Source organism: Daldinia decipiens, assembly GCF_022478715.1.
Source record: "Daldinia decipiens strain CBS 113046 unplaced genomic scaffold F4813scaffold_10, whole genome shotgun sequence".
In the NCBI taxonomy this organism is placed as follows: Eukaryota; Fungi; Ascomycota; class Sordariomycetes; order Xylariales; family Hypoxylaceae; genus Daldinia; species Daldinia decipiens.
In genome coordinates, this window is record NW_026054553.1 from 773,231 (window position 1) to 797,128 (window position 23,898).

General features: G+C 45.9%; 12 protein-coding genes across 12 annotated transcripts; 4 read left to right on the top strand and 8 right to left on the bottom strand.

Annotated features, from left to right (window-relative positions):
• Positions 1-801: 801 nt before the first annotated feature.
• F4813DRAFT_388032 (uncharacterized protein) lies at positions 802-1,352 on the bottom strand (the record flags this gene model as incomplete). The annotated part of the gene is made up of 2 exons (XM_049246640.1): positions 802-1,097; positions 1,160-1,352. The coding sequence occupies 2 exons, from the start codon at positions 1,350-1,352 to the stop codon at positions 802-804; spliced, it is 489 nt and encodes a 162-aa protein (XP_049101290.1).
• A 163-nt stretch (positions 1,353-1,515) lies between these two features.
• F4813DRAFT_395213 (uncharacterized protein) lies at positions 1,516-7,299 on the bottom strand (the record flags this gene model as incomplete). The annotated part of the gene is made up of 9 exons (XM_049247672.1): positions 1,516-5,028; positions 5,093-5,662; positions 5,736-5,760; positions 5,823-6,017; positions 6,082-6,241; positions 6,292-6,603; positions 6,661-6,717; positions 6,775-7,045; positions 7,109-7,299. 9 exons carry the CDS (start codon positions 7,297-7,299, stop codon positions 2,166-2,168), a joined length of 4,644 nt encoding a protein of 1,547 aa, XP_049101291.1. The 3' UTR covers positions 1,516-2,165.
• Positions 7,300-7,593: 294 nt separating this feature from the next.
• F4813DRAFT_29006 (uncharacterized protein) lies at positions 7,594-9,544 on the bottom strand. The gene has a single exon (XM_049240612.1). The coding sequence runs from the start codon at positions 9,376-9,378 to the stop codon at positions 7,609-7,611; it is 1,770 nt and encodes a 589-aa protein (XP_049101292.1). The 5' UTR covers positions 9,379-9,544; the 3' UTR covers positions 7,594-7,608.
• On the bottom strand, positions 9,545-10,244 carry F4813DRAFT_29005 (uncharacterized protein). Its single transcript, XM_049240611.1, has one exon. The coding sequence runs from the start codon at positions 10,167-10,169 to the stop codon at positions 9,711-9,713; it is 459 nt and encodes a 152-aa protein (XP_049101293.1). The 5' UTR covers positions 10,170-10,244; the 3' UTR covers positions 9,545-9,710.
• An 895-nt stretch (positions 10,245-11,139) lies between these two features.
• F4813DRAFT_29185 (BTB/POZ protein) lies at positions 11,140-12,380 on the top strand. Its single transcript, XM_049240637.1, has 3 exons — positions 11,140-11,240; positions 11,291-11,329; positions 11,464-12,380. Exon 3 carries the CDS (start codon positions 11,561-11,563, stop codon positions 12,263-12,265), a length of 705 nt encoding a protein of 234 aa, XP_049101294.1. The 5' UTR covers positions 11,140-11,240; positions 11,291-11,329; positions 11,464-11,560; the 3' UTR covers positions 12,266-12,380.
• A 76-nt stretch (positions 12,381-12,456) lies between these two features.
• Positions 12,457-13,409, top strand: F4813DRAFT_29127 (DNA binding methylated-DNA--cysteine S-methyltransferase). Its single transcript, XM_049240633.1, has 3 exons — positions 12,457-12,726; positions 12,783-12,906; positions 12,956-13,409. The coding sequence occupies exons 1-3, from the start codon at positions 12,609-12,611 to the stop codon at positions 13,104-13,106; spliced, it is 393 nt and encodes a 130-aa protein (XP_049101295.1). The 5' UTR covers positions 12,457-12,608; the 3' UTR covers positions 13,107-13,409.
• On the bottom strand, positions 13,117-14,479 carry F4813DRAFT_29012 (phosphoglycerate mutase-like protein). Its single transcript, XM_049240617.1, has 3 exons — positions 14,354-14,479; positions 13,420-14,301; positions 13,117-13,240 (listed from the first exon to the last, which is right to left on the bottom strand). The coding sequence occupies exons 1-2, from the start codon at positions 14,407-14,409 to the stop codon at positions 13,473-13,475; spliced, it is 885 nt and encodes a 294-aa protein (XP_049101296.1). The 5' UTR covers positions 14,410-14,479; the 3' UTR covers positions 13,117-13,240; positions 13,420-13,472.
• A 351-nt stretch (positions 14,480-14,830) lies between these two features.
• F4813DRAFT_388039 (Thi4-domain-containing protein) lies at positions 14,831-15,909 on the bottom strand (the record flags this gene model as incomplete). The annotated part of the gene is made up of 3 exons (XM_049246641.1): positions 14,831-14,912; positions 14,971-15,529; positions 15,588-15,909. The coding sequence occupies 3 exons, from the start codon at positions 15,907-15,909 to the stop codon at positions 14,831-14,833; spliced, it is 963 nt and encodes a 320-aa protein (XP_049101297.1).
• A 1,867-nt stretch (positions 15,910-17,776) lies between these two features.
• Positions 17,777-19,087, top strand: F4813DRAFT_354684 (Frataxin). Its single transcript, XM_049242775.1, has 2 exons — positions 17,777-18,509; positions 18,594-19,087. The coding sequence occupies exons 1-2, from the start codon at positions 18,192-18,194 to the stop codon at positions 18,843-18,845; spliced, it is 570 nt and encodes a 189-aa protein (XP_049101298.1). The 5' UTR covers positions 17,777-18,191; the 3' UTR covers positions 18,846-19,087.
• An 89-nt stretch (positions 19,088-19,176) lies between these two features.
• F4813DRAFT_388041 (uncharacterized protein) lies at positions 19,177-19,713 on the bottom strand (the record flags this gene model as incomplete). The annotated part of the gene is made up of 1 exon (XM_049246642.1): positions 19,177-19,713. One exon carries the CDS (start codon positions 19,711-19,713, stop codon positions 19,177-19,179), a length of 537 nt encoding a protein of 178 aa, XP_049101299.1.
• A 1,082-nt stretch (positions 19,714-20,795) lies between these two features.
• F4813DRAFT_29242 (Aldo/keto reductase) lies at positions 20,796-21,938 on the top strand. Its single transcript, XM_049240646.1, has 2 exons — positions 20,796-21,278; positions 21,332-21,938. Exons 1-2 carry the CDS (start codon positions 20,853-20,855, stop codon positions 21,902-21,904), a joined length of 999 nt encoding a protein of 332 aa, XP_049101300.1. The 5' UTR covers positions 20,796-20,852; the 3' UTR covers positions 21,905-21,938.
• Positions 21,939-22,017: 79 nt separating this feature from the next.
• On the bottom strand, positions 22,018-23,341 carry F4813DRAFT_395217 (uncharacterized protein; the record flags this gene model as incomplete). Its single annotated transcript, XM_049247673.1, has 3 exons — positions 22,018-22,279; positions 22,344-22,994; positions 23,082-23,341. 3 exons carry the CDS (start codon positions 23,339-23,341, stop codon positions 22,105-22,107), a joined length of 1,086 nt encoding a protein of 361 aa, XP_049101301.1. The 3' UTR covers positions 22,018-22,104.
• Positions 23,342-23,898: the final 557 nt, after the last annotated feature.

Below are 23,898 nucleotides of genomic sequence, written 5' to 3' on the forward strand. Positions count from 1 at the left end.
CTGGTGGTGCTCCACTTAATAATACAAATACCCCCTTCCCCGGCCAAGCTCCCGCAGCACCAAACAACCAAGACTGGGAAGCCCTTTTCTCTAATTTCGACTCGCCGAGCGACCTGCCCGCAAAGAACAATGAAGATACCAAGAGTCCCGTTCAAAGTCCAAGCTCAGGTAGACCGAGTACTGCAGGAAGGGCACTAAGTGACGAAGGAAAGCATGACGACCCCATTGTTAAGAACCTTACTGGTATGGGCTACTCAAGGACGGACGCGGTGAATGCCTTAGAGAAGTACGATTATAACCTCGAGCGGGTAAGCTGATATTTCAACTCTGTCTTGCGTGGAACTGGGGGGCACTAATTCACTACCTAGGCTGCAAACCATCTCGCTAACCAGTCCTAAACCTAGGTCTAACATGATAGAACCCAATTTTAAGGCAAAAGATGGATGATTCTTTGTTTTAATTCGCGAGATACCTCATTTGTATAGGCGCCGAGCGTGTGGGACCTTTGGAAGTTTGTCAAACCGAACTTAAGCTAAGATGTGAGGCTCAATATGAAGGAGCCAACAAGGCCTGGCAAGTTTGACAAAAGGGCCGATGACTAATGTATAGTTCTGTATGTAATTCTTTGTCGTGAATAGCTATATGCTGCCTTTACAGGTCAGATACAGTTTCTTATTAACGATCTATTTTAACCCTCATATTACACTTAATAGCATGTCGAATAGCATATATCAGGTAGCCCCGTGATTATTAGCTATACAGGTACCTGATTCATTAGGTTAGTCCATCTAACGTTCCCTTTCAGCGAATAGCAGTGTTAGAATAAGCCGGGGGAGGCGCAGGTTCATGACGCAGTTGAGCCGGCGGCATCGCTGACTGTTCGTTTCCGCTTTTCATCCCCCTTTCTTCTTCATCGATTTTCCTATAGAAGCTGTCGCCCACCTTCTTTGTATCGCGGTCCGTCTTACTTCGTATCTTCCGGAAAACCCATACAAATATCTGAATTCCGGTCGCATACCTGAACGCCTTCCACGCCAAGCGGCCGAATAGACGTAGGCCAAAGCGCGGGCGTTCGCTTGAATTTGCGCGTATGTAATCTTTCGTTCGAAGTTAGGTACATTCAAGATAGAGTAAGTGATAGAGTAAGTGGGATCAGTACCTGTCCGAAAGAAATGCACAAACAGTGTGATGTAGGCAAACAACCACACGACGCTGCAGATGATGATGAGCCAAACCCACCACGCAAGAGAACCCCCGCCTCCGCCTCCGCCTCCGCCGCTGCTACCACCACCACCCTTGTACTTGAATCCGCTGCCACCCTTTGGGACACGAGTATCGAGGATACTATCCATATGCTTTTTTATATATGCTTTTGGTTGCGACTAGGTACGTGTGCCGATCAGGTATAGTATAGAGTAGCAAGTATAGGTTGTTTCAATAGATAGGTTGTGTTTGCTGTAGGGTTGAAACGAGATAGCAGATGAGGCTTACAATATAGTCATGGCAAAAGAGGGGGTGGGCGGCCGGTTGGTTACCTGCGAATTATATCGATCCCATCGTGGCGGGAGTGAGCCTTGCAGTTCACCCAACCAGAAATCATAACGAGCAACCAACAGATCCAAGACTGGAGGTTTCATTTAGCCCTTGCTTTGCTGCATAGCCGATCCAGGTGAAATCATGATGAGCTGCTGCGCCCATTGGTGTAAGCACGCCCGCCATCTCTTGGCGGTGGATTCAGCCACTGCCTACAGGAATCTATGTGGTACTCCTGTCGAATTGGAAAATCCTAACCTAGCCCCCTGGGCCGTGGCGTACCCAAGAGTTTTAGACCTTGTAACGATAGGCCATAGGCCAACAAGTCGGGAGCAGTAAAAAAGCTCGCCCAGACCCAAACGTCTTAGGGCTATTGCGAGATCAACAGAAAAGGAGTCAGATCGTCATGAGGTCATTGAGTAATATTTAGATAACAAGATAATAGACAGGCTACCTGTTATAAGATGCGGTTATACGTCGAAGAGGCAATGTCAAGTCATGTATTGCTGATCTTCTTTATTCATTTATTGCCAAGCCGATTTAGCATCTACTAAGCTCACTTCCCTTGACACATGCTAGGGAATGATCAACACAGCTGAAGAATAGTTTAATACTAGCTAGGTAGCTAACTTTTATAACAGAAGATAAGCCTTTAGCATTGTAACCATCTCATTATTACTGTCCTCCTCATCGTCAGTGCTGCTGCCCCTTGCTGCCTGCATCACCTCTTCCGTAATCTCAACATCATACTGTCCGTTTAAAATCAGCGCCATTTTAGAAGTCGCATCCCGTCCCTTGCGGCTCGCCGCCGTTTTCAGCACCGCTTCGGTGATAGGGACGTGTCGTCCACACTCGAGAAGAGCCCTCATGCTCCCCCCTGAAGATCGAGCAGCAGCGATAACAACGTCTTCCGTGATTTGGCAGTCCTCGTCCCACTCGAGCAAGAACTCGAACATCTCCTGCGTATACGAATCGTTCCGGGCTGCGATTTTGAGAACGTCCCCGATGTCGAGGTCGTCTTGATACTCTAGTAGGATTTTGGTGATGTGCCTACGTCGCCAGTCGGTTTTCGCTGCTAGCTTTAACATGTCCGCTGTGATGCTAATGCGAGCTCTATCTAGCAGTTTGTTAAACTTGGAAGCAAAAGCGCTTGGGCCTATATGCCGGCCGAACAGATTCGGGTTACCAATTGCGGCCACGAGGACAGCTTCTGTGACCGGACATCTTTTGTCGTAATCTAGCAACATTGGGAATATCTCCGTAACATGGAGATTCATGGCTACTAGCTTGAGGACTTCTGGGGTGATAGTGACCTTTCTTCTTGACCCTAATAAGACTAATAATGTCGAGAAGTCGTGGATAGCTTCTTTCACCACTGCTTCCGAGATCTTCGAGTTGACGTCGCTGCGGTCTAGCCATACTTTCAAGAGTTTTGAATTGCCATTAGCAATGGCTGCTTTAAGCATAGACTCGGATATTTTGATGCTCGGATCGTGTTCCAAAAGTAGTGCGAAAACTCTTACGCCCTTTTTCTTATTCCTAGCCACAGCTTCCATGACATGATCTCCGACTGGTATTATATCGCCACCGTGGTATAGCAATGTTTCGATGAGTTCATCTCCAAACTCCGAGTTTCCAGCTGCTGCTTCCAGAACTGTGTCATCAATATGTAAATCGGGAATCCCGGCTAAAAGTAGTGGTATAAGTTCATTTCCGAGAGATTTATTAGCTGCTGCTGCCGCCACAACTCGCGGTGTGATTCGAATCCGGTCTATATGCTGTATGAGAAAGTTGAGTATCTTGGTTCCGCGGCCATTGTTTTGTGCTGCAGCTACCAGATTGTCTTCACTTACGACAATGCTGGGGTCGTGATTGAACAGTGCCTCGATAAGTCTGTCGCCGTGAAACTCGTCGCTGACGGCACCCGAAATGATAGCTTCAGGGATGGTGATACCGGGTCGGTGCTTGAGAATGCTAATGAGGTCTTCTAATAGCCAACCGCTTTTTGCTGCGCTGACCAGTACCGCCTCTGTAATGTTCACGCTGTCCCCTAAAGCCCGAAAGAGGTACTCAAAAATCATCGGACCCTTGTCCTTGTTTGACGCAACAGCACAGAGGATCTCTTCAGAGAGAACAATGTTCGCTTTAGTGTGTTCCACCAAAGTCTTCATTATTTGGTGTCCATCGACCGAGTTCCGAGCTGCGCCAAGCAGTACATTCTGAGTTATGGGAATATCCTCTTTGTAGTGTAAGATTGTTGACATAGACTCTTCACGGCCGCTTGAAGCGAGGGTGACGATGTCCTCAATCCCGGGTGGGTGGTCTACTCTGGCAAGTAAATACTTTAACATCTCGCTGGAACATCCCATCGCTGACCTATACGTCTCTAGATCTGCTGGGAGTCTACCGTAGTGATTATTCAAGGCTTTGAGGACTTCAACTCCGAACCGCTTGTTTTTCGTGGCGCACGTCGTCATGTCCGGCGTAATGTCCGCATTATTGTAATTTCGTAGGATGAGTGTTATAACCCGTCCACTACTATAAGTGATGGCCGCTCTAACCAGCCTGGCAGTTACTTCAACTGGTTCCCTCCCGTTGAGCAGCTCCATTACCACTTCGTAGGAGTCGTATATACATGCAGCATTAAGACCCTTTCGTCTCAGGGCTTGTCGTGCGGTAAAGTCAGTAGCCTCTCGCGTCAAGGCAAGCTCGAGAATATCGTCAAGGTTGAAAACGCAGGCAGCAATAAAAGCATGAGCTGAATGCTTAGAAGAAGTAGCAAGCCTATCCTGCGCTTCGTATAGGGAAAGATAGTACTTCCCTATATTCCTCCTGTCAAGAGCCTTCAAAGGCTGTTCGCAAAAGCAGAAAAGTAAGTCACGAAGTGCTTGGCGTTTACGGTTGTCGGACCCGGCACGAGAGCTATGGGAGAGGGCGGCTATATGAATGTAGGGCCCTATCAACTCAGAAAGTACTCCTCGGCGATATATATACCATAGGCAAATCTCTGCGATGAAACCATGACATGTTTGGTAACCAAATTCGTCATTGCAGTACTCGGAATTCATAAGATACTCTTTGACGGAGTTATGAGAAAACCTTACAAATCCACTATAGTCTGCAAATAATACCAGGTTACTGCATAGTTGGGTGATCTTGTTTGAGTCGATAGTTTCGTGCCGTTCGTAGGATCCTCTCGACGGCATGCGCTCGTGGGAAAGTATTATCGCCTCGACCAGTTCTTTTGATGTTAAAGGTAGTAGAGAACATAAAACCCATTTGAGAGCATATGTTATAATGTTGCGGGCATTTTGACGGCGCTTTTTTAATATGCGATCGTATGCTTCATTTAATTTTGACATTTGGTCTTTGGAATGCCCGGTTATGGACTGCCCCTTTTCTAGATTTCGTAGCTCGCTCTCTACGTCTTCTTCTAATTCAAATGGAAAACTTTCGTCGAAGAATATCTCAACTTGTAATTCGACCCAACGGAACCTAGTCAGAACATTAGAAGAATATCTTAGTAGATACCACTTACATATTGAAAACGAGTACTAACACTCCCTGTGCGTACCGAGTTAATGCGCGTTTGAACCTATCCTTGAAACCCATACGAATCCAGCCAGGAGGAGTATTATGCCGTGAGTCAATTTCTTTATTGATATAATGTTCCAAGTCCATGCGAGTTGTATTTTTCTCGATTGTCATACGTTGAAGATTCGTAAACATGTCGTCGAGTTCCATATGAAGACGGCTCGACAGGAAAAGCTTTATCTTATTCGAGGAACCTTCCTGTACATTTCTCAAGGTATCAAGTACACGACGAGACGCAGGACACTCGTCTAGCGCATCAATAACAATGACAATTTCCAAATGAGCGCGACAAAGTTCCAATATTAACTCGGAATCGTCCTTGTCAAGAATTAGTTGCTGGGCTCGGCCTCTAGAGTTATATCTTTCTGTTATCAATCGCTGAACTGAGACGCCATTTGCCGAAAATGCAAGCTGAAGAATAAGTGAGCGAATCATAAAGTTGAAGTCATGGTCTACAGAACAATAGACATAAACAACCTTTCGTGGTTTTTGTATGCGACGATTATCTTTGTAGAACCACTCGATAACCTCGGAGCTGTACCAAAGTCCATTAGCACCAAGTCGTTTCGATAACAGGCGAGGAGGTTCAAAATAAAGGAGCGTCCAACCTCACTGATGTTTTGCCTGTGCCCACTACATGTCGGATGTTAGCATATAGGTAGGTATACTAAATATCTGACCATCTAGTAACTCACCTCCACCACGCAGCCAGAATGTTGACCGAGTACATTCTTGGATATCGCTCCAGGCCGTAAACTCGGGCGATTCAATGAGCCACTTTCCTATATTATCATAGGCGCGGAGTTTATCTCTCGCTCGCTCGTGATCTACTCGGTGTTTGAAAATATGCGTAGGGTCATCAGATCCCATTATCCATTTAGCAATTGGCTCTATAAGGGATAACCCGTTTAACCCATGATCTCATATACAGGTAGAGGATCTAATTCTGCTTACCGGACTGTTTCTGTAGGATCAATTGAACATTTTGTATAGCCGAACATATCTTTACGTAAAGATCGTCCTTTCTCGTCTTGCATTTATTCAGGCCGGAGTGGTCTGTATTTACTGGTATGTGCTTCCCAATATCGAGAGTAGCTGATTGAGGCCCTACAATCTAAAGATAAAGTTAGCCTTGATGAGTTGAAGAACACTGTAAATACATACTACACCAAGTGATACGCCGCAGCGAAATGTGGGCAGCGTTTCATAGAACGAATACACCAGCAGTGGTTTCTGGTTAAGGATGGATGTTACAGCAGCGGAAAAATCCCTCTTTAAGTCCAGGAGTGCTGGGCTGCCATGGCTCAAGAGCTTTAGCAATGTAACATCGGACCCAGAGAGAATGGTTAGTCGAGCAAGAATTTCACCAATCCAAGAAACGGTAGAGCCCTGATGAGGTGTTCCTAAGAAGATGATCCCTGCAGTATCGCGACTAATATCTCTGAAGCGCGAGTCCGAATGTGAGGAGTGGATAGCCTTTGGAAATGTGAGTAGAATTCATACAGGCCAGAGTACTTAGACTTAGACACATACGTATTTGACCAGGATCCCGCCAAAGCTGTGGCCGATGAAGAGAATAGGGGGCGTTTTCTGTGAGGAATTGGTTAGATATTCTTCATTCTGGGAAAGGCGTGCGTAGGTTCGGACCTTCGTCTTCTCCCTGAACTCTGAGAGTGTCTCTAGAAATGTAAGAGCCTTCTGCGACGCTGTTGACAGCGAGGCGTCCACGAACCAATCGGCATTGTAGCTATAGGAGAGGATCCTGACGTTCTTGAAATCTTTCTTCAGGAAGTCATCGTGCTCAAGCCAATTAATGTGCGCTTCATCTCCTTCTGGCGTACCAGCAGAGTCAGACGGGGGGCCATTGGCCTTCCAGCTATAATAGGGATGTGCGCCCAGGCCATGTACAGCTACTACGCTTGACCCTACCATTAGATATATATACTCGATAACCGGTTGGTAGCTCTACTTGGACACTTACTCCAGATGTACTTCTTCGTAATCGGCAAAGACGGTGATCCTGTCAAGACTTTCTCGCGGCTCACGGCGTGACGTCACGTATCGCAAGAGATATCTATGCGCTCCTACGACGCACAAGATTGTGGAAATAATGAAGAGAATTGACCGCAAGACAAAAGAATGTTGAAGGTTAAAAAGCTCCGGCGATATCATATCGATGGGACTGGAGGGGATATCGACATGGAGTTAGTTTCGTGGTATTTATGAAAGTATACGAAGTCTGACATGGGCGAGGGAATTGGGCGCATATTAGAGGTTCTAGTTAGCGACTTCGTGCATATTACTGAAGATCCCGTCGTTTTGCGGCCCCCAAATAAATCATGGATGCTTCATCATCTAGAAGAAGCCAGGATAAACCAATCACCAAAAAAAGAATGTTATAACGTACGAATCCAGTAAAAGAGATAGTTATCGCATATTCATAATTCTTGTATTATTTCAATTTAAGCCTGCCTAGCCAAGTTAGACTATTGGTTCCCCTGGTACAAGTGGAAGTGGTATTGTTTTAGGAACTACTATAGGATCCCAACCCTCTTCGTCTACTAATATGCTATCATTTTTCTCTTTTGCATAACGGTGATATGTTGCGACACCAGCTTCATTCCCCGTGGCGCTGATGTGAGAAAGCCATACCTCTCCATTCATAGTATCTAAACCTTTAGTACCCTCCACAATTGTGCGGTTCCAATGGTAACTCGAGGTAACGTTTTGCCTTGTTTCCAGACTCTCAGAACCAACGGACGTTCCCGTTAAGAAAGACAGTATAGAAATACCATCTAGTAGTTTACTTCGGTCGGCCATGCAAAATACAGACCCGGGATTCGAAGTCGCTCCGGAAGAGGCCACGTCGTATGCGCTGAAAAGATTAAAGGGGTACGTGTAGTGCGAGATAATATTAGAAGTCGAGTCCGAAAAACTCCCTGATGCAACCATGGCAAGCGACTGGTTGAACGCCAAGTCCGTCATGTTCTGGATATTGGAAAACGAAAGGCTCTGTGTCCAGGCTACCTCACGGGTGATGTTCCCCTTTTCGATGATTGAAGACACCGTTATATTCCGACTTGCTATTAAGGAGAAGTAAAGTGAGGTATTGGTCACGGTACCGTTATCGGAAATAGCAGTGCCAACAACGGGGTGGAATTCAAAGGATGGCGTTGTTATGTTGCTCTCGAAGTTCTGCATGACTGTCTGCTCTACCGTATCGTCGAGCCAGGTGAATACAGATCCCGAAACCCACCAGTTCTCGCCTACGGGCCCAATGCCGTCTTCTGCGGAAGTATCGAAACCCACAACGCGTACTTGGAAGGCATGCGGTTGGCCGTCGGTTATCAGCCCTAGCCAAGGGGAGATATCAATCTCGAATGACGGTAGCTCGAAGGCGTCGATGCCAACGATAGGCCTCCACGCCCCCGGGTCTACCCCGCCGGTGAAAAGGATCGGGAACGGCCAGGACACACCCGCAAGTTGACCGTCTATAAGTACCTGGACTTCGCGGAACGGACTATAGCCATATAACCACCCCTCGTTACCCGGGAACGTATTCACGTACTCTGACGGTACATTGGTGAACCAGAATTCCTCTGCGCCATTCCCGGAAGCCGTAACCGAAACGATGGCATTCTTGGCGTTTCTTGGAATAGTCAAGTCAACCGAGCCACTGTCGCTTGGGAGTGAAAAGAGCGAAGTAGTGTTGTTCGACGAGGACCGAGTCGAAATGGGGTAGACGTGCTGTGCTGGGTGGAACCCTGCTGCGTACTTATCGTCGTAGTATAGCGCTTCTAAAGTGACGTTGAAAAAGCCCGTGTACCTGTCTCCGTCGATTAGGTTGCCAAGATCGAGGATTATCTTCTGACTCTGGGTGAGGAGCGGATGCCATATGGTCATATCCTTTTGGAACGACCAATGGATGCCTGACTGGGTCGGCATGGCAGTCGAAGTCCTCCAGATTTCGATATCGCCTAGCCATAGCGTGGCAAGCCTATCATATTGGCGTCCGCTCGAAACAACACTCATATTGAAAATGGCGGTTGTGAAGTTGCAGCCGCCAGGCGGTAAGTAAGCCCCTACATAAGGGGCTTCGTAACTGTTACCGAAATCATGTTCAAATAAGAATTGGCGACATGCTGGTTTATCGAAAGTTGATCTGGGAGGCGGTGCGGCCTGGAAAACTTCAAGCACACTTTGGCAGAAGCCACCCCATGCGAACAAGACGGCGATGCAGGCGAATCTCATATCTGTCGGTACCTATTCAATCTGTCTTATATGCTAAACCCAGAGGTGCAAAACAAGATTTAAACCGAGCCGCGAACATCTTGCTGATATAGAGAGACTGAGCATGATGATAAGATGCTTAGTGAATAGCTCCAAAGAGGAATGTAGCATTGGGTGCGGAGCAACACCGGGTATCTCGTAAATACATATAAATTATACTGTAGCCGCGTAACGCTGCAGCATACAGTTACATAAGTCTATAGACATAATGATGATAGATGTGAACACCAAGCCTTTGACAAGAGGCCAATATAAAAGCTTGAGTTTCCCTTTTATTTAAATTATTATTAATTTCAAACAGGGAGCTCGCTTTGTGGAATTGAATCGGATTCATACGCTTTGCGCGGAGCTTCGTTGTTCGGAACCTCGCGAGGTGGCATCGGCGTGTCTGGAACTTCATATCTCGGCGGCGCATATGGTCTCGCAAATTCGCTAGGTTGTGCGTAGGTTGATGAGCTTGATATAGCGTGTGGCGGGGGTATCCCGGGAACCGGGTTTCTGTTATGTCCTGACTCTGCGTTGAGCCGGGCCATTCTCTGCTGGCGTCTCTTGCTATTTCGATTGTACATCCAGAGGAGCAGGATTATGCCAACTATAACAGCCAAAGCTATGAAGACGATGCCGACTATCCATCCAGTTGTGATTGCTGTGACTGTTTTGCCAATGGCATTTGAATTACTTTGAAAGCTTTGAACATTTGAGGTGCTTTGTAATGAACTTGAGTCTACTATTAAAGGAGTGCTTGGCGACATGATGTATAAGTCAAGATTTGGCGATGATTTTCCGAATTCTTGGAGAAGGAACGTAAAATCAAAGCCAAGTAAGAGAAAGGCAGATAGAATAGCTCTTAATGATTTTATGTTCTTGCTGTCTTGTTGTGGTTGGATGCTGCGCCTCCTTAGCAGGATATTGGATAGTGATGATCTTATATACAAACAGCTCGCCTGGATGCGCTGTCGCTATGTATTGATAGGAATAGAAAGGGTTTAAACGGATCAAGATCCTTGATAGATCCGGCGCATGAGCCCTGTTTAAAGCTATACACTCTCTCAGCCGCTCGATGAAGAAAATATCATTACCAACAGACGTCGCCAACCAACATCCGTGCCACTTACACGCAGCGAGTTCGATGAGTTGGTTAATAGCTTGACCTGACCTGACCTGGGTAGATAGCTTTTGCGGGATATTTACACAGTTCAAATAAATAAGTCAAGGTTATCCGGATCTACTTTGGGGTTTATTTAAGGAATATCATTGATAAATTAAAGGGAAATTCTTAAGCGATATTTGTTTGTATTCGGAATGGTGTTTTTAAATATTATAATATGCTGTTGGTGTTTTGAATAAAATATTGTGGGGCTGGATGGGTATATACCTAGGTACCTATAGGTATATTTGGTTGCTCCGAATTTGACCAATTGGATCTTAAGGAATTATATTATCTGAAACTCTGCCGCTATCAATAACATGGTTCTTTAGGCCAGTCTTACCATCCGGCCAGGTAAGCCTTAGGTATTCTTTAATATATGTAGTTGACCTAACTTGCATAAGGTCAACTCACACGCAGCTAAAGAGCTTGACAGCCCTAACGACCGCCAAGTCAAGATAAGATCATGCTATGACATACAAAACGCCTTGCTTAGCCGCACCGCAACCGTTTAGTGTACACAGCCTGAGTGTACATACATACAGCAGAGGGAAGCTAGCAAGCTTGGTATAATCTATGACTTCATTCTAGAGTATAGATGCTCATACGCATCGCCTTCCCCTCGTAATTGCAATATATCCCCTCCTTTCAGATTCCACCTCATCCTATTACATAGGTAGGTATGTATCTGTAACCTACGCAATACAATGTTCAAGTGTCGCATAGCAGATATGTATCGAGTATGCATGTTGCCCGACCAAATAGGTATGCAGGCTGCCTGCACCGCCATACACCCCCTCCAAATGTTATGGAATTTATCTGTGCTATATGATATTGAAATCTAGCAGCCGTGTTTCTTAAACACATTAGTTATAAATCTAATGTATGTATAACTATAGTAGGACTAGTACTCCTTAAAGATCCATTACATTATATCCTTATATCCCCTGATTTAGTGTTATCCAACCCGGTTTTTTGCTGCCCATCCCTATAACTATGAGTAGCTATAGCGATGATGCTAGCAGGTCTAGCTCGTCCTCAGATGGCGCATTCCGTGATAGTTTCGGTAACCGAGCCGATCGAATCACTCTACAAGTCGGCGAACGTCGATTCACCACACTTCGCGAAACCCTTATCGAAAGCGAGTATTTTGCAGCGCGCCTCTCTGGGAGGTGGAATGATGCTGATGAAGACGGCTCCTACTTCGTCGATGCTAATCCGGTCCTCTTCGAGCACATCCTTAGTTATCTCCGAAGCGGGAATTTCCCCGTCTTCTTTGATAGCAACACGCTTACCTTCGACCACGCCAAGTACTTATCCCTGCTAGGCGATGCTCGATACTTTGGCATTCGCAAACTAATCGAATGGATCGAAAGGAAGAAATATCTAGGCGTTGTTGAAATCACGAGATCGGTGATCGTTGATGATGATGTTAATAGTGTATCGATGCATTCCCATATGAGCGGGGTGCCGGGGGATAGCAAAGTCGATCTCACAACTTCATGGGGCTTTAATAAGATATATGTTTGTCCAAGAAACCTCCACTTTCACCCTACTTCGTCGACATGTGGGTGCGACTTGGCTAAAAGACGAGAAGAAGGCGATAAATTTAGAGATGAATTAGTCTTGAGGGCTGTTGTCACTATCACTACTGCAACGTTCAATCCGAACTGTTGCCTTGGTCATGGGGGGATTGATTGATGTCAGATTGGGGCTATTATACATACGGGAATATTGTTAACGCTGTATACAAGGCTGTTATGATCAAACTACCTTATATTCTTCCAAGTCCATTCTCTTTCCCTTATGGCGATGCAAAATATGTACCGTATGACACTCAGGACACTGTACATATAGTTAACGCAAACGCAGCGCGACCGGCTGGCCCGTGCATGGCGCCCTTGTAGGTATTGATCTTATGCTTGATACTTCAGCATCTAGCCTCCCGAAACTTCCACAGCGTCACTCAAGATCTTACCATTCAACCTCTTACTTCTGCTGATTGGAATATTACCAGCACTCGCCTACATTAACTCACCAATTTATGATGGCTAGATCAGAAGAAGCGGAAGCTTTCTTTCACGTCGTGTACACCGCCGTGCAGCAGATTCCCTACGGAAAAGTCACAACTTACGGACACATTGCGAAGCTAATTGGAACTCGTACGATATGCCTAGTAATTTCAAGTATACTGATAGTTTAATAACCGAGTTTATAGCCGAACGACCACGCCAAGTCGGTATCTGCCTCAAGCATCTTCCACAAGATGCAGACTCACGTTTTAACCATGACAACGTCCCATGGCAGAGGGTTATCAATGCCAAGGGCATGATCTCGCCTAGGTGTGCTATCTCATTCTGAAAGACGGCACACATGTTAACAGCCGTACAGGTCACAACCCTCAGGGGCACGAAATCAGGCAGCTGCTCTACGAACCGAGGGCGTTACTGTAACTACTAGCGCGCTGGGCGAACTTATGGTGGACTTCTCCGAATGTGGATGGTTCCCAAACGAATTACCTTCGGAAGCGGACGACGAATGATTTAGCTGTTTGTCTTATTCTTCAATGAAGTTAGGATCACGACAAAATTCGTATCCAAGGTACCAGTAGCCAGTTAGTACTCTATAGTAGTGAGGTGTACTACGGCACTGCTCCCTGATCTTTGAGAAGCGTATCTAGATGAGGTGCTAAATTAGCAGGAATTCCCTGTCCAAATATAAAATGTAGGGGTTAAGTTGACAGATATCAGATAGCGGTTGGACATAAGTGATTCCACATTTAATTCAGAACAGGTCTGTGAATTATGTGCTTTCATCATATAAGGAAAATGTTAAGGGGTTGGATATAAACGTACCATGATCATAGAAACCTAGATGGGTTCTAAAGGAGATTTGTTAAACTAGTAGACTACGAGTCTCCAAGCTTACGCTTTTTTGAGGCAGGGCCGAAGAACGAGTCCATAGTCCTCTGACGTGAGTCAAATCTGGTGCTACCAATGCCACCTCTCGTCTTTTTCAGACCCTCGAGGTGGTCAACATTGTTGATAAATTCAACGGTTAGGCGTATCGTCCGTCCATACAGGTTCGAATCGTCTGCTGGAGCCACTGAGCTGACGGAAGACACGGCATCATTCGGGCAATCCGGGTTCGATACAATATTGGCCATTTCAAGCCTAGCCTGAAGTACACCGGTGTTACTCCATGCCGCAGACTCCGACCGGCTGTCACGGTTTCCGTTGCGCGTTGCAGAATCGTCTGGGTTAGGAAAGCGTTTAAGCAATCCATTCAACAGAACATTGAGGATAATGCCATGTGCTACTATAGCAACTGTGATCTTGTCGGACACATGTGTATCAACGATTGGGGTTAAGTGGGAATCTAGAAATCGATCAATTCTGATTCTCATGGACTCAGGAGTTTCCGAGTCCGCTTGAATCAGACTATTGAGACTTCTATATTTCTTGCCCTCAGATGACCCATAGTCCTTCTCTCGTAACTCGGACAGCTGTGTGACTTCCAGAGGAGCACAAGTGTCTGATGCATTGCCGTTTAAAGGGTCTCGGGCGTCAGCAATAGCTTTGGATATAGCGCCGGCAGTCTCATAGGCTCTTCGAAGATTGGAAGTGAATATGTACTTGATTGGGGCAGTAGTTTCGCAACACTTCGCGAGGCGAGCACCCAATCTCTTTATTTGCAAAACACCATGATTTGTTAAGGGTGAATCACGGGAGCCTGCGCTTCGAAAAGGTCAGCTTTCGACAGCTAGGTGCTAGAGCAGGTGTTGCTTACTAGAGACCAGCTACATTGTCCACAGACTCGCCATGCCTGATTAGCAAGATGCGCATTGCGGCACATCATCTTCTACAGGTTTGCGAGTGAAAAGATTGCTAGATTTGTTGTTAGGAAATAACTTGAAAAAATGTGCGAGCTTGGAGCTTTTTAAACCTTAGGTACCTAGGTACACTAGAGCTAAGGTGGAGCAAAGAATTGTCCCGGGATTACTCCGGGCTGTACATATTTCTTTAGGTACATCATATGCCTGGTACATATGCACTTTCTCACTACCAAATCTTCAATGATGGATACTACATTTATCATGCACTAAACATTTCAAACTTAAGACACCTTAATGAATGTATTCTGCGAGTCATGTATGCCCGTTCTTATCTAGAGAAAGACCTGTACCTCCAGAGCAATAGCCATAATCCATCGGATACGTATGAACCCCCCCGGCGTCTACCGTCTTATTACCGGTAGAGTCTCCGTTTAAAATGCATTCTCCTTCTGGCGCTGCTCAAATACCTTCAAAGCTTCCTCTGCCGCTTTTACGCCAGATAGAGCCATGGCACTTCAACCCAATTAGTTTATGCTCCTTTATTATTTTCAAGGGATGATATATCACTTACCCGAAGGTTGGGCCCATACGGTTGGCTCCGTCAACCTCGCTGAGCTCCATACCGCCTACAATCAAACCGGGCACGATTTCTCGAGTGCCCTTGACGATGGCGTCTTCGGCGGTGTTCATGTCCAACCCGCGCATGCCGCCAAGCTTCTCGATAGCTTGCATGCTAACTAGTCGCTTGACGCTGAAAGCACCGAACGGCCCGTCGTGACCAGTGGTGCTGATAATGACAGGCGCGTTGATGGTGCTAGGGTCCATGCAGGACTGGTCGTCATGGTGCATTGAGACCAGGGTCCAATTAGTGACAACACCAGCAATTCGGATATTACCAGACTTGTCACGACGGGTAATGAGATCCTCGACGGCGGTGGCATTGAAAAGCTTGACGTTAGGGAAAGCCAAAACTTTCGACAACAGGGTTGACGTGAAGAGGGCAGCGTGCTTAACCACGACGTAAGCTCCCTCGTCCTCGAATGGCACACCAATGTCGGTCAAGAACTTATCAGCGGGCTTGCGCATAACCATAGCACTGAAAAGCTGGCCTCCAAGCCATGCACCACCACCTACACTAAGCGTCAGCCTCGTTGGGCGATGAAGTACTACTATATAGAATGAACGTACCAGGAGAGACGCTAGCCTCAATAATCGCAATCTTCAGGTCGGGGCGAGCTTTGGCAAGAGTGTAAGCCGTGCTAAGACCGCATGAGCCGGCGCCGATGATGACAATGTCAGATTCAGCGTAAGTATCGAGGTCCTTGAAGTATCGACGGTACATAGCACGAGCGACCTGTGACTCCCTGATGGGTTCGAAAGAGAATTCCTTCCACTTCCCGTCGAGGGCCTGAACAGCTCCGTTGTTGTGTAGGTTGCTATTGCCAACGGGGATGCCTCCCTTGTGAGGAAGAGTGGTAGGCTCTACGACCTCGACAGCAGATGGTGCCATTTTGATTAATGTTTAGGTAAGTTTTCTAACATGTGTTAGTACTCGCTCACGGGGGTTAAAGGAGGAAACATTGAGAGCATGATCCTTTCGCTGGTATTATCCAGATCAAGTTTTCGGCCGTATAATCTCAGAACGAGCTCCGCGTTTTGCCCCGTCCTCCATGCATCTCCGTACCCTTTACGCGGAAACCATGGTTTCCGGATGGGTATGGTTGGATGCACTTATAGACGGGACGCAGAGGCTTGAACACCGGCTCATGGCTCATCTCAGATTCTTTACCTAATGATGAGGGGTTTTTTGTGATCAAGTGCAGTCATTTTAACTCTTGCTGGATAACCCATCTGAGGTCATGTCCTCTGGCGGGGTCGCCATCTTGACGCGTACCGAGTATCGGTCCTAGTCAAGTTAACAATTAGTACACGCCCTTGTCTAAAGAACAATAGGGATTTGGTTTCTACTACGAGGCGTACGGATGATAGTGCAGATAATATCTGTATGAGTTGACTAGAGTCAGGTGAGTGTAGAAAGAAAAAAAAGAGTTCTTCTACCAGAAGATTCTACTCAACATCTTTATACTCATCGTGAAGCGGGGTAGCTCTCGGGTAGTGTCGTCATACAGGTCACCATGTGCAACCAAGAGTCGGCTTTGGGTCTAGATATCTGCAGAGATATTAGCCTCTCTCCATGCATCCCATCGCCGATTCTTGCCGGTCTACTACTATGAGACATATTAACGATTGCTACTGGAGTGGGTCGCCGGGATTCTATGCCACTTAACGATTGGCACTCATATCTCAATAGGGCTGATCAACCAGCACGCCGGCGTAGCCACTTTTCTAACTGTGATGGAAGGAGTGTAGATCATATAGATGTACAAGGATTTGGATATCAATGCTATCTACCTATAGATGAAGCTACTGCCGAACCCTGCTCTTCTGATTGGGCTGATCCCATATCTATCGAAGAGTAGAATGCGAATTTCTTTCGTAGATCATAAAAGGCTAAGCTGGTAGCAAAATAATTCATGGCCTTCTTAACGAAAACACTATTCCCACAGGCGCCAATGAACCCCCTTCTTTTAGCAAACAACTGTGGACCTCCTCGGTTCCACTCAAGCTTTTCTCTTTTAGGCGGATTTGGTAAAGTTTTGAGCTATATTTCTATTTCCATTAGTAAGAGCCAAGGTTCCCCCCACGAAAGTTTATGTCGGCTCACGAGAACTTAACCTAGTATATTAGAGATGGGACGATGGTTGAATGATACGTGGATAGAACATACGAAAACCGATTAAGGAGTCAATGTACCTACCTGTACCGGAAATATCTACCTTTCCTCTTGAATAGCATTCAGCAAAGGTCCGCGTAAGTTTAGTTTTCGATTTCTTAGAAACATCCACGTTTGCAGGTAATACAAGCAACATATACAAACTCTGCCAAGCAATACGGGCAGTGTCACGGTTGTTACAGGAGCCAGATCCTCTGTGTACCATATAAACATAGCCCTGTAGTGTACTGAAAGGATCTGCAGAAAATCATTATTAATAGACTATACTTTTGGGTTCAGCCTCATGATAGGCATTATAGGCATTATAGGTAAGGATGTAATACAATGCTTTTCCTTTTTGGTTTTGTCTATATGTGAACCTCGGGAGACTAAGTATAAACCTGTAAACGAAGAGGACAATAATCTGTGTATATGATTGTTTAAATATCTACCAGGTACATAACTTATAGATATTATATTTTAAAAAGGCAGTCAGGCTTTATCGTGGGTTTCTTGGTACAATACATATGCTCCTTATGATAGGGGGTTTCGCAATTGCCTTGAGCGCTGAGGTATTTCATCTGACCCAATGACCCAGGGGAAAGGATTACAAGGATAAGTGAGCTCATATGTACATAAGGAGAGCTCGGGCCATATTCAAGTTGCTAGAAGCTACAGGGCTGCAGGGATTAGCAGTTTCCCCCCTCTAGTGGGGGTAGTTTCTTGTTGCCATCACGCCGAAGCTTCCTTACACCCTAATGCCTTTTTTTCTGAGCCTCACCTCAAATCTCCAACTTACAAACAGAACAGCAACAGCAATCGCACTCACGACGGCGCGGCATCCCTCCCTCAGCCCTGTCTGAAATGCAGTAATACTATATTTAGGGCGATAGAAGCTCTAGGAAGTAATATCAAGACTGCCAATTTGCCTTGAACTTTTTACTGTTCTCCTTTACCACTATCGGCGAACCCGACAATTAACAATCTCCCAAGGATTATATCACTTCCACAAATTCCACATGATGCGCGCCAATCTCCTGAGGCTTGCCCAAAGTGGCCGCGGCAACCTTTCCATTGCAGCGCGCCGTGCCTCCGTTCTCAATGTCAATCAACGGCTCACAGCGATGCTCTTGCCTCGTGCCGTGTCCCACCAACCCGTCCTGACGCGCCTCTTCTCTACGTCCTCCCCCGTCGCGAACCAGACAGCACCTAAAGTCGATATTGCACCTATTACTCAGGCCGAGTATCATGATTTGGCTGATCAATACCTCGACGCGGTGCTTACTAAGTATGAGGAGCTCCAGGATGAGTACGGAGAGGTTGACGTTGAGTATAGTGTAAGTTACCGTCTAACTATCTATACCTAACCTATATTAACTTATTATACGACGCTGAGAACAATACTGACTACGTGCATCTAGTCTGGCGTTATGACCGTTAAGATCCCCAATGTCGGTATCTATATAATCAACAAGCAGCCTCCTAATAAGCAAATATGGCTGTCATCACCTGTCTCCGGTCCAAAACGATACGATTACGTGCGATCCAGCGAGGGACAGGGTGAAAACCAAGATACTAGCGAGGGAGAATGGGTTTATGCTCGAGATGGCACGACTCTGAGCGACCTCCTATTAAAAGAGACAGGCATTGTAGTCGAATTGGGATCCGAGTAAATGGTTTAATATATTGACGACTAACTAAGCTCACATCTCTCACTTTTGGGGGGTAATTTGAAGACGATATGGTGTTTATTAGAGGGATGACGGGCAATGATTTGACAGAGGAGTTCGAGCTAGGGTTGTACCATACCACGCTTTTGCATCACGCGGCGGAGTTCAGGCTTCATTGTGCTATACCACTCATCGCATTATAGTTAACGAGAAAGAAAAAATAATTATTGCTATTATACCACACACAATCCACTTCTCATCTCCCTTTTTCGCCATGCGTTACTACCGTCTAACCACCTAGGTAGGTAGGTACCTAGGTTGGTCAAGTAGCTGACTAGTTGCAGCAGAAAAGAGGGCATAGTAACTTCTTAGGGTGCCTATTGGCAACATGGTCCCTTGTGTTAATCGCATATCCCTTGTCCCATTTCTTACTAAAAATCCAACCCGACGAGCCCTCGCCACAGTAAACCCGTAGTCTCTCGTAGAACTCCCACATCTCGGTAGCCGGAGCGCTATCCAAGTACTGGGTTTTGCAGTTGCACAAGTAAGTACCGGCATGCGCTTGCAATTCTATGTGGATGCTTTTGCCCCAGACTCGACCACCTGCTTCGCTCCAGTTGATCATGCGCTGGACTGCTTCCTTCATATCGCTTGCTCTCATCTTCGAGCGTGTGCAACCCCAGTGGGACACGGGTATAATGAAGCCGGGATCTGTCTTGGAGGCGGTAGTAGGATCGAATTCGAACGCCCCTGGATGATAGGTGGAGTTTTCCCCGGTAGATATTGTGGACATGTCCTCCCTAGGTATGCCAAGGGCGCGAGAAGTGCCGAGAATTGTGGTTATATGCAAGAAGATAGTCGAGCCCTTCATGATGACTTATTTGATGTTTAGATGTCGCTCGGGAGGTATATGTGCTATTAAAGCTTGGTTATTGATGTGCTTTCGGTGTTTTGACAAGTAGCGTATATAAAGGGGTAAGAAGGTCGAGACATTTCCAGGGTTATGTGATTATATATATACTCGAGTTCCTACTGAGATAAATGTCAAAGCTATCAAGATGAGACACGCTCGGTCATATAGAACCAAGCTTAAAGGTAACTATGGTATATTAAGAGATGACTTTATATACGCTCGGCCGATTATACAATGTAAAGTCTCTACCTTGAAGAAGACATAACTAGGTTAGTATGTACCTAAGGTATGTTTATTTTGCAACTTTAAAAACATTAGACTCAATGAAGGATAGGTTACCTTAGGCTTCAACCATGATAGTCTAATAGAGAAGTAGCTATGTATTTTACGCCGAATATCGTAACTTCATCCCGCTCTAGTTGTTTGACAATTGCCACAAGCAAGCAAAAACGCCGTCAAGAAGCAGGGTTATAGTTTTATAGGGGATTTGTTCAGGAGTCATCAACTAACCTTTAAGATTCCTCAGTTACACCCGAGACTTGGTCACGTAATCCTAGAGCTCCCATGTATATTCAATATAAACTGTTGATAAGCATTTAACTAGTTAACTGATGTAGTAAAGCTATCGAAGATACCACTATTATTGGTACCAATGATAAGTGTAGGAATATCGAACTTATAGATCACGTAATCATCTTCTACAGGCAACCGTTTAGTACGGCTTACTTACTTGGGCACATATAGACGCGACTATAAGGTCGGGTGGTCGCAAAGGCACGACAGACCGAGACCCAGTGCGACCCGCAGCAAACGGATCGTCCACACGACCCTCGCGTCTTTCTTCGCCTTATCGGTGTTTTATACTACCCAACCTAACCATACATCCTTCCTCGTGTTAAACAGTTTCGGACTAATTCGGTGTACAAGAAATGGCGAGATTGCCTAGCCAATATAAGGAGAAAGATAAAGTCGACTATTTACATGTAGGATCGTCCTTTTCTGTAGAACTATCACAAGGGAACTTTCTGTAACGTCTGGTTTAACAATAGGTGATTTGATAAATCTATAATTAAGCATCTTAGTTCACGCCTTTCACCATGGAACAAAAACATCCGGTCATTTACTTCGGCACGTCGACATTCGGCTCGTCCCATGTACCCGCGCTACAGGACGAGGCACATGTATCCAAGTTCCTCGATGCCTTACAAGATGGTGGCATAACCCAGATTGATACAGCCGCTAGATATCCACCGGATAACCATGGTGCCTCGGAACGAATGCTTGGGCAAGTGGAAGCTTACTCGAAAGGATTTACGATCAACACCAAGGTGCTATTTGCCGGACAGAATAGCGCTGGGAGCCTTAGCAAAGAAGCGGTACGAAAGAGTGTCGAAAACAGCTTAAAGAGCTTAGGCGCTGCGAAGATCAGAATCCTTTACGCTCATACCGCGGACCCGGCCACCCCCCTAGCGGAACAGGCAGCAGCGCTGAATGAGCAATACCAGAAAGGGTTCTGTGAAAAGGTAAATGAGGCACTTAATAATATTTTTTCTGATTTACTGACTGGATCGTCTAGATCGGAATCTCCAACTTCCCACTCGATACGCTGAAATCTTTCGTGGAGATATGCGAGAAGGAGGGCTACGTCAAACCATCGGTGTATCAGGGGCAATACAACCTGATATGCCGCGGGCCTGAGAAGGAGCTGATACCGTTCCTCCGAAAGCATAATATGACCTTCAATGCTTACTCGCCTCTCGGCGGCGGTTTCCTCACCGGAAAGCTAACGTTAGGGACCGCCGAGGGGACGCGTCTTCGAAGCGCTTACGGAGCGCATTTTGCTCGCTGGTACGACAGACCTGAGTTTCACGATGCCGTTAGGAAACTTCTAGAGGCGATCGAACCCCTTGGGATAAAGCCGTCGGAAGCCGCTCTACGGTGGCTGGCTTACCATTCTGTCCTTGGGGAGAAAGATGGGATTATCCTGGGCGCTACTAAGGTGGAGCAGCTAAAGCAGAACATAGAAGACGTCAGTAAAGGTCCTCTACCTCGCGAGATTGTGGAAGTCATCGATGCTATTGGGGAAACTATCGATGCACTAGGCGGGGGCGATTTCGAAGTGAGACCTACAGAACTACCCCCAAGGTAAACTATCTCCCGACAGTTTTATTACTTGAAGTCATCTCATAGTATCTGAGGTAAACGGAAAATATGTATGACAGTTCAGAATATATATTCTACTGAATAAGAGAAATAAAAATAGTCGTACAGCGTTAATTGATTCTTGAACATCCTTCACTCTTCACTAATCGCCGTTGGGTGCGGTGACAGAGCCCTCCTTTGGTAACACTACCCAAACAATACATCGGTACCGACAATCCTCGTAGTCTTTCTGGAGTATATCTTCAGTCTGTCCATTTCTACCATAGACTGTGCTTCGGCAGGCTCCACTGGAAAGTCCCAGGATTCGTAGTCTTGCCACATTTGTTTCGTACGGGGAGATTCTGGATCTCCATACGGCTGGCTAGAAGAGATGTAAGTTAGAGCTAACCGCGTCTTGGCTTAAAGGGGGTTGGGTTCTTAATTACTTCTTGACATTGAAAGTCTTGTCGTCTCCTACAGCAATGATCAAAGTGGGCCGTGCAATATCAGCGATAATCTGCCTGATGGGCGCAGAGGCGAAGGCCGTAAATACTATGGTTTCGTCATCGACTTCTGCGAAGCCTCCGGCGCCGAATTGCCCTACCACTTCGAACCCAAGCTCCCTCAAAGTCTCCTTCGTTTCTTCAGCATAATCAGGGTCTTGGGTCAGTATGCGTACCCCGTCCCCTGTGCTGGAAATGATCTCGGTTGCTATGGTCAAGACAGCCGAATATTGCGCTATTCTGCTTTCCATAACAGTGGCTTCTACCTGCTGCCAGTTTGGACCACGCTGCTCCCTCCACCACTCAGGCGCTCTGAGGCTTATGTCGCCAAGACCAAAGCAGATGATCTTGGTTACTTTGTGCCCATGTAGGAGCTTTCGAATCAACAACTGGAAAGAGTTGTGCGTCGTGCTTATACACCATTCATGCATCTTTTTCACAAGAAAACTTCTCGAGTTCTCCATTAGTCCCCTACTATCTCTCGCTGACCGGTTTTCCCAATCGACAAGATATGAGCAACGGTACGTTTCGGGAGGACCATCGGGTTTGGCATTTACGAGTCTCCAGTACTCCTGGAATTTGACAGTGGGAAGCCTACGAAACCATGGCCACCTGTTAGTTACGTTTTTCTTTTTGAATCCGATGCTCAAGTTCACTGTTGAATGATGCATGGTATCTCACCAAATCGGCCGCTGTACTTTGTACATAGGATTTTTTATGTAGATTATACTGCGGTCAACGCAGCGGATAGTAAACTTCTCGATGGTGCGAAATTGTGATAGTTGTCGCTCGATATCTATAAGGTCGCTTTTCCGCCAGAGCTTAACCCCTAAACAGTATAAGTCTTCCATGTACTGACTACTTGTTTTCCATGCTGAGCAATCGTGCTCGAGCAGGGGAGTTGTTGGTTGCTCCATGTTCTCGTGTATATCTTCCGACATATTGGATTGACTATTGCTTTGGGATATTTCTATGGCTTGAACCTGATAGGTTAGGTACCTAGGTATAAGGTGAATAATTGCAGTTTTGGGCAACACTCTTTGGCTTCATCTCTTGGAGGTTGAACAGCTATACACATATAAGTAGCTCTCTTTGTGTTATTGTCTCATCTTGCTATAGACATGATGCATCACAGATACTCAGGTTATCATATATCTTAAAAGCCACGTCAGCATAGGTGATTGACATATTATAGTGTCTAGCTATTTATTCGCCGGCTCATATCAAAAATTGACTGAAACTAATCAATCCGCATGCGTATCAGGTGTGTTCTATATATTTGATCTAGGATATCGTAGGTGAAAAGAGTTAAGGTATCAGCCGTGTATATCAATACCCCATGTATTGTCTCTCTTTAAAGGATGTAGTGAAATAAAATAACGGCAATGGCATATCACATTGATACAATTAGATGAAGGCTGGTTCAGAAGAAGCTATAATGTTATTTTAAAGCCGATATAAAATATAAGCCCTTTACATAGTCGCTATAAATTCATCT

What these genes read in the sequence shown, in the direction of transcription:
- F4813DRAFT_354684 (XM_049242775.1), top strand. Translation starts at nt 18,192, where the DNA reads ATGATGCGCGCCAATCTCCTGAGGCTTGCCCAAAGTGGCCGCGGCAAC. An exon ending in AGGTTGACGTTGAGTATAGT is followed by an intron (nt 18,510 to 18,593) that starts GTAAGTTACCGT and finishes ACGTGCATCTAG; the next exon opens with TCTGGCGTTATGACCGTTAA.
- F4813DRAFT_29185 (XM_049240637.1), top strand. Translation starts at nt 11,561, where the DNA reads ATGAGTAGCTATAGCGATGATGCTAGCAGGTCTAGCTCGTCCTCAGAT.
- F4813DRAFT_29012 (XM_049240617.1), bottom strand. Translation starts at nt 14,409, where the DNA reads ATGCGCATCTTGCTAATCAGGCATGGCGAGTCTGTGGACAATGTAGCT. An exon ending in GACAATGTAGCTGGTCTCTA is followed by an intron (nt 14,302 to 14,353) that starts GTAAGCAACACC and finishes ACCTTTTCGAAG; the next exon opens with CGCAGGCTCCCGTGATTCAC.
- F4813DRAFT_29242 (XM_049240646.1), top strand. Translation starts at nt 20,853, where the DNA reads ATGGAACAAAAACATCCGGTCATTTACTTCGGCACGTCGACATTCGGC. An exon ending in AGAAAGGGTTCTGTGAAAAG is followed by an intron (nt 21,279 to 21,331) that starts GTAAATGAGGCA and finishes TGGATCGTCTAG; the next exon opens with ATCGGAATCTCCAACTTCCC.
- F4813DRAFT_29127 (XM_049240633.1), top strand. Translation starts at nt 12,609, where the DNA reads ATGATGGCTAGATCAGAAGAAGCGGAAGCTTTCTTTCACGTCGTGTAC. An exon ending in TGCGAAGCTAATTGGAACTC is followed by an intron (nt 12,727 to 12,782) that starts GTACGATATGCC and finishes CCGAGTTTATAG; the next exon opens with CCGAACGACCACGCCAAGTC. An exon ending in AAGGGCATGATCTCGCCTAG is followed by an intron (nt 12,907 to 12,955) that starts GTGTGCTATCTC and finishes ACAGCCGTACAG; the next exon opens with GTCACAACCCTCAGGGGCAC.
- F4813DRAFT_29005 (XM_049240611.1), bottom strand. Translation starts at nt 10,169, where the DNA reads ATGTCGCCAAGCACTCCTTTAATAGTAGACTCAAGTTCATTACAAAGC.
- F4813DRAFT_29006 (XM_049240612.1), bottom strand. Translation starts at nt 9,378, where the DNA reads ATGAGATTCGCCTGCATCGCCGTCTTGTTCGCATGGGGTGGCTTCTGC.